The following is a 5971-nucleotide window of genomic DNA, read 5'->3' as shown; positions in this document are numbered from 1 at the left end:
CCTGCTGATTTGATATCTTACTAGATGCCTAAATGGAGCTCTGTTTTTGTGCTGCCTGAGCATTGATATTCCTACAGGGTTTGAACTTGTGTGCTAAAGGTAACCTGAGTTTTGCCTTCTGGTTAAAAAGGAATCCCTCCCTGAGAAGCATGGATGTCAGCAATTCTCCTGCAAGATTTTAACTTAATTTTAAGCTCTTTGCTGGGCTAGGCTGAGTGCTGAGAGGTGCTTGCCCTAATCAGTACTTGTACCATTTCCTTAATTACTGTCAGTTGACTTGATTGCAAAGGGAGCAGTTTCTGTAGCACTCCTGAGACAGACTGCAAGCATGGCTTGATGCAGATAAAAGATAGGACTGTTCTGACCTTCCCTTCTGTCCTCTCACAGGATCCAGCTGCTGAAGCCAGGATGAAGGTTGCCTGCATCACAGAGCAAGTGCTTACTCTGGTGAACAAGAGGCTTGGGCTGTACCGTCACTTCGATGAAGCAGTGAATAAATACAAGCAGTCAAGGGACATCTCCACCCTCAACAGTGGCAAAAAGGCTTTGGAGACAGAGCACAAGGCCCTGACAAATGAAATAGCCTCTCTGCAGTCCAAACTGAAGACAGAAGGCTCTGACTTATGTGATAAAGTAAGAAATTCCAATTAATTTTTTTTAAGCTCCCCTATTCTTGGCTCTGTTAAGGTGAGTTTTAATTTGGGGTTTAGTTTCTGCAGCCTGTGTAATTATTCTTTTTTCCTCTGAAAATGGCTTGCTCTTTTTGGTTATTCTCTTTGCAGTAGTCTTAGTTATGCAGGCCTGTAATTGCTGCTGGTAAAGCTTGTGCAGTTTCTTAAACAGCCCTTGAACCAGTTGCATGAGTACAGATTAGTGCTTTTGTAACACAATCTTGATGCTTCTCATTGAGCTCGTGGCAGTGACACTTAAGGAAAAATGGAAACTATCAACACTGACTTTGCTGACACTGACACCAACCAAACAAAAATCTCCCTCATCTCTCACTTTCTTGTACATGTAAGTTTGGTGCTGACAATTTGGTAATGTGATGCTCCTCAGGGGGTATTTCACTGTACCACGTTGAAGGCCATGGCACAGTGAGCACACACCCACTGTCCTTTCCTCGCTTCACTGTATTTCAACACCTACCTTGAATCCCAAGTGAGGGACACTTTAGTCTAAAAGGTCCATTCAACCAACAGCCACCTTGCTTAATCTGTTACTAACTCAAAGCGCAGCTCTGTCATTACAGACCTGCTTCTCACACACCATTAACTGTAAGGACACAGCTCCCAGCTGTCACAGTTGTGGTTTAGCTTGAAGCCTTTAAAATCTATCATGAAATGCTCTTAAAAAATCGTTGCACCTGTCTCCTGCCAGTACAGCTCCTGGGTCTTTCAAGCCCCTCTGTCTGCACTGCTTAATTATCCAGCTGTGAGATGTTCATAATGTGAGAGAGGTGACTGCTCAGGAGGCAATATTCAGGGCCTGGAGATGGTTACACTTAGCACTGACTTCCTCTTACACTCCAGTTTTACTGTCTCTTCTATTCCAGCTTCACGGTATTTTTGCCTCCTCTAATACTCCCTTTGTTTCTCACTCCCATAAGGTAAGCGAGATCCAGAAGCTTGATGGCCAAGTCAAGGAGCTTGTTCTGAAGTCCTCAGTGGAGGCTGAGCGGCTGGTAGCTGGCAAGCTCAAGAAGGACACCTACATTGAGAATGAGAAGATGCATTCCAACAAGCGCCAGGACCTGGTCACCAAAATCGACAACATCCTCGATGCGCTCTGACTCAGCAACTGGGTGAAGGGGAAAGGTGTGAAGGGCAAGAAGAAATCTGGGAGTGGGTACTCTTAGAGCCAAAACTCCTTCCCAGCAAAATTAGGGGAAAAGTTGATGTGAAATGTCTGAAAGTATGTTTTGTTTTTAGATTTTTCTGTAGAGCCTGTCTGCTCAGCAGCGGGTGCTGTGCAAGGGACCACAACGTCAGGCGGGTTGGGTGGGTAACAGGGTTTCTCTACCAGAGGTGAGACTGGGCCAGGTTACAGAACAGTCTCCCCCTGTCGGTTTTCCCTGTGCTCTGACTAACCTCACACAAACACCGAGGCTGAGCACAGACACGCTCGTGACAAATCTGAATGTTGCATCTCCAGAAAGAATAAAGACACTTTTGTTCTACTTTGAAATAAAACCGCCCCAGTCTCGCCTCTGTATGTTGTGGGGTGGAGGGAGGCAGAGGGGCTGGGTGGCCCTGTCCTGTCCACAGCCCTAGGGAGCAGAGTTCAGCCCCCACTGCTCACACCTCCCATCAGCTGTGGCCTTGAAGGCAGAGCTCTGCCACCCTGCAAGGCCCCAGACAGAGCAGAAAGCCAAGCCCTCAATCCCTAGGGACATGCACACACCTACACCCTTATGGGCAGAAAAAACATAACCACAGTCCCTCCTGCCAGCCTTCTCCATGCCACCTGCTTTCCTCCTGCACGTGACAAAGGTCCCTGTGGCCCTAGTACTACCCAAGTAGGCCCTTCCTCATACCTGGTTAAAAGTCCTCCTCTCCTGGGATGCTTTTCTCTTTTTAAAGGATGCAGATGGTAGGAAAGTCCTTTGCCCCAGGTCACACAGCTTCCCACGTCAGATCATCAGCTGGTGGTCCCAGAGAGATCCTTAATTTTCCATTCCACCTGGCAGAGGAGAGGTAGTGTCACACCTCTTTCCCATGTCCCACCTCTGCCTGACAACCCTTGAGGGCACAGTGGAGCTCCCCATGTTTGTCAAGTCAAAGCCAAATGGGGTTGATGGTATATCTCTGTGTATTTCCCTTCCTATCCCATGGGTTCTGCTTGATCAGGATACACTTCAGGCCTCACAGCTGCTGGACAGCTTCAGATCCTGCTTGTTAATGGAAGCCACAGCTCCAGAGACAGCAGCTATGAATAGGCTGGATGAACACAGAAAAAAAAAAAAAAAACAAACACCAAAAAAGCCTCTGGTCCCTGAGGAGGGCTGCCCCAATTTTAGAGGCTAAGAATAAAACAGCCACTGCAAGAAGAGATGCTTGCTCCTCTCCCTGCACCTCCCTTCTGCTGCCCTCCCCAGGTGGCCAGAGTCTCCCACATCAGGGACCCCAAGCCCCTCTGCTCCCAAAGCTGCTCTTTGGGGACAGCTGTGCAGGAAAAGGGCCATTCAGGGCAAGTGGCCCAGGGATATCTGTGCTCTGGAGTTCAGTGTGGGTCCTTGGAGTAGGCAGGAGTCCCCTGGGAGACAGGCTCTGGCTCCTACACACTTTTAAACTGGGTATGAAATGGGATAGAGACGTTGCCTAAGGTTTAATTTCCCAAAGGACTCCCCAGACTTTACCTGCTCCCCTCTGCCAGCAACTTCCAGGGCTGCTGGAGAGCAAATAGGCACTCTGCACCCCAAAGCACACAGCCTCCCTCCTGAGCCCCACAAAAGGAGAAGCTGAGTCTCCACAACCTGTGACAATAGCCCACAGCAGCACAAACAAAGAGCAGGGAACCCTTTCACAAACAGCAGCAGAGTGACCTAGAAACCACGGCAGTTTCTGGGTTCCTGCAAATTTACTCCTGAGAGTAAGCTAGAAAAAGGAGGAAAAAATCCACAGCACCTACAAGGAGGTGGGGGAGAGCCAGAGCAACAGCACCTGATGGCAGCACACTGACCCATTAGGGCTGCAGCTGCTTGCCTCTGCCAAATTTAAGGGGACAGCCTCCAATCTGTGGGATGGGGGAAAAATGGTGGGGCCAGAAAGGCAGCCAGCTGTCCATCTGCCCTCCTCCCCCTCAGCTCTGAGGGCTCGAGGGGATCTGACTTCAAAACTATTCTTGTGGCTGATTCTATAAACCATAAATGAACCCAAGGAAGTTTCAAAATTACCTCCTCGCTCAGAGCCCAGTGAGAAGCAGAGAGGCAGCCACTTGCTAGATCTGTGTCCCAAGGTGCCTGCTGAGGGTGGACATCATAGGAAGGAGCTGCTGCAGGGCAGCCTGACAGAGTCCCCACTGGCAGAGCCCTCGGGGAGCTGAGTCTCTCCTCCATGTGTCTCAGGCTGTGCTTGTTTTGCTGCTGCATCCTTCAGCCATTGTCACCATGCTGGCCTCTGCCACCAGGGCCAGTCCAGCAGGTCCTTGGCCAGGGCTGGTCTTGCTGGCACCATTTCTGGCTGGCTCTGGGATGTCTCTGAACTCAAGCTGCTGCTTTCCAAGGATATCTCATATTTCTTCCAGGCTTGGCAGCTCGTCAAATGTGAGGAACCAGAGCCAGCAAGTTCCCAAAGCATCACAGTCAGCACTGGGCAGGGATGGAGGCATTGCCACCAGGGAGTTCAGGCATGAGGGCTCCTCTTCTCAGCTGTGCTCAGGGCCATTTAAACTGAGACCTGTGGACAGAGTAAATCCCAACCTGATGGAGCAGACAAACTCCATCATCCTGCTGCCTCTGAAAACAGTCAGACCTTCAAGAAAGGGCTGAGAGCTGCAAAAGAACTGGACCTTTTCTCTTCAGCTCTGCATAGAAGCTTTTCCGGGCTAGGAAGTTCACTTGCAATCGTGTACAGAAAAATACTGTGTGGAATTGGGAGGCATCTGCCAGGGGAATTGCAGAGCAGCAGAAGGAAAAGAAAGAGTCAGGATCAGATAAAGGAGCCCTGGAGACCCTTCAGCACACCTCCAGCAGATTAAAATCTCACAGGTAATTAAAGCTGAGCCCTGCTGGGACTCAGTGATTAGTTCTGCTCCTTTGCCGAGTTTGGAACCAAAAGGTTGGATGGCCTAAAATTTGCCTCCACAGCAAAGGGAACAAAACAAAGAGAGAAGGAAAAAAAACCAAACCAGTCTACATAGAAGAAGGAAAAGGAAACCACACAAATGCAAGATTTGCCGGCAAAAGCGAGCAGCCATGATTGCAGGTCCCCAGCTCAGCCACCTGCCTCGCACGGGGTGACACCAGATCCCCCTGCCTCCCCACTGCTCCCCATCTCACCTGGGTGCTACCTCAGCCCAGGCTTCTCTTGGGTGTCCCGGGCAGCCAGAGAACAGCTTCTCGTTCTTTAACTTCTCACTGACAGTCCTCCGAGGGAAACTACAGAGCTGAAGACATGCTCAGGAGGTCCAACCCACCTTCCAGTGGATGCTCAGACTCCAGAGCTGGAGAGAAAAATGGGGTTTTATAGCCGGGTGCAGCATGACTCCCACCCACAGCCCTAGCCAGCCCTCATCCACCCTCAGTGGGTGGGGATAGCCCAGCACTATTTCTAAACCTTTGACCCTGTCTCCACTTCCCCTGCTGACACCTCCCCTGTGCTCCACAGGGACCAAACACCTTTTTCTTATTTGTTTTGTTTTATCCAACAAAGTGAAATCACCAGGCTAAACTCAGAGCAAATCCTGCAGGTCTGCAGTGAGCTCTGCTGGTGCCACGTCCCCGTATGGCCCAAGGAAGCACCTCCAAAAGCACACCCAGTCCATCAGTGCCTCTTCCAGCTGACCTGACCCCACCGCCTCACAGGGAGGCATGGAGAGCTGGAGCACGTGCTGAGCACCATGAGATCAGCCAAGCTCTAATGCTCCCCTCTGAGGGGCAGCTTCAAGGAGCACATACCCACCTGCACACCCGTGCGTGCCCCCCACCAGCACAGGGGATTTTGATAAGCTCCCAGGTTAAACAGCATCCATGGTCTGTCACCCTTTGCCTGTCCACAGGCCACCCCAGCAGCAGGGCACAGCTCCTGGGGCAGCCCAGCCCCATGGCAGACCCCACAGCCACCCACCTGCATGTCTTCATGGATGGACAGAGAGGCTTCCCCATGTGCTCTTTCACCACTTCCCTCCTGGCTGCGTGGGTTCCGCTCCGCCCAGGCTGCCCAGCACCCTCTGGGGGCTGCAGACCAGTGACCAGGGAGGATGTTTTGTGGTCACCCTGATCTGCTGGCTGGCTGAGAGGTGCCGAGGTATC

The 5971-nt window shown here is 51.0% G+C and overlaps 1 protein-coding gene across 1 annotated transcript in view; it reads left to right on the top strand.

The window, feature by feature from the left end:
• Positions 1 to 2078, top strand: part of RPN1 (ribophorin I) — a 7666-nt gene extending 5588 nt beyond the window's left edge. Inside the window, exons 9-10 of the mRNA XM_009996669.1 lie at positions 388 to 633; positions 1610 to 2078. Of these exons, the coding sequence (XP_009994971.1) occupies positions 388 to 633; positions 1610 to 1792 (429 nt within the window). The 3' untranslated portion in view covers positions 1793 to 2078. The remainder of the gene's footprint in view (positions 1 to 387; positions 634 to 1609) is intronic.
• The last annotated feature ends 3893 nt before the right edge of the window (positions 2079 to 5971 follow it).

The sequence above is a fragment of the Chaetura pelagica genome, unplaced genomic scaffold, assembly GCF_000747805.2.
Source record: "Chaetura pelagica isolate M959 unplaced genomic scaffold, ChaPel_1.0 scaffold914, whole genome shotgun sequence".
NCBI classification, from domain to species: Eukaryota; Metazoa; Chordata; class Aves; order Apodiformes; family Apodidae; genus Chaetura; species Chaetura pelagica.
Note: the sequence above shows the minus strand (reverse complement) of the source record. Positions and strands in the feature narration are given on the sequence as shown.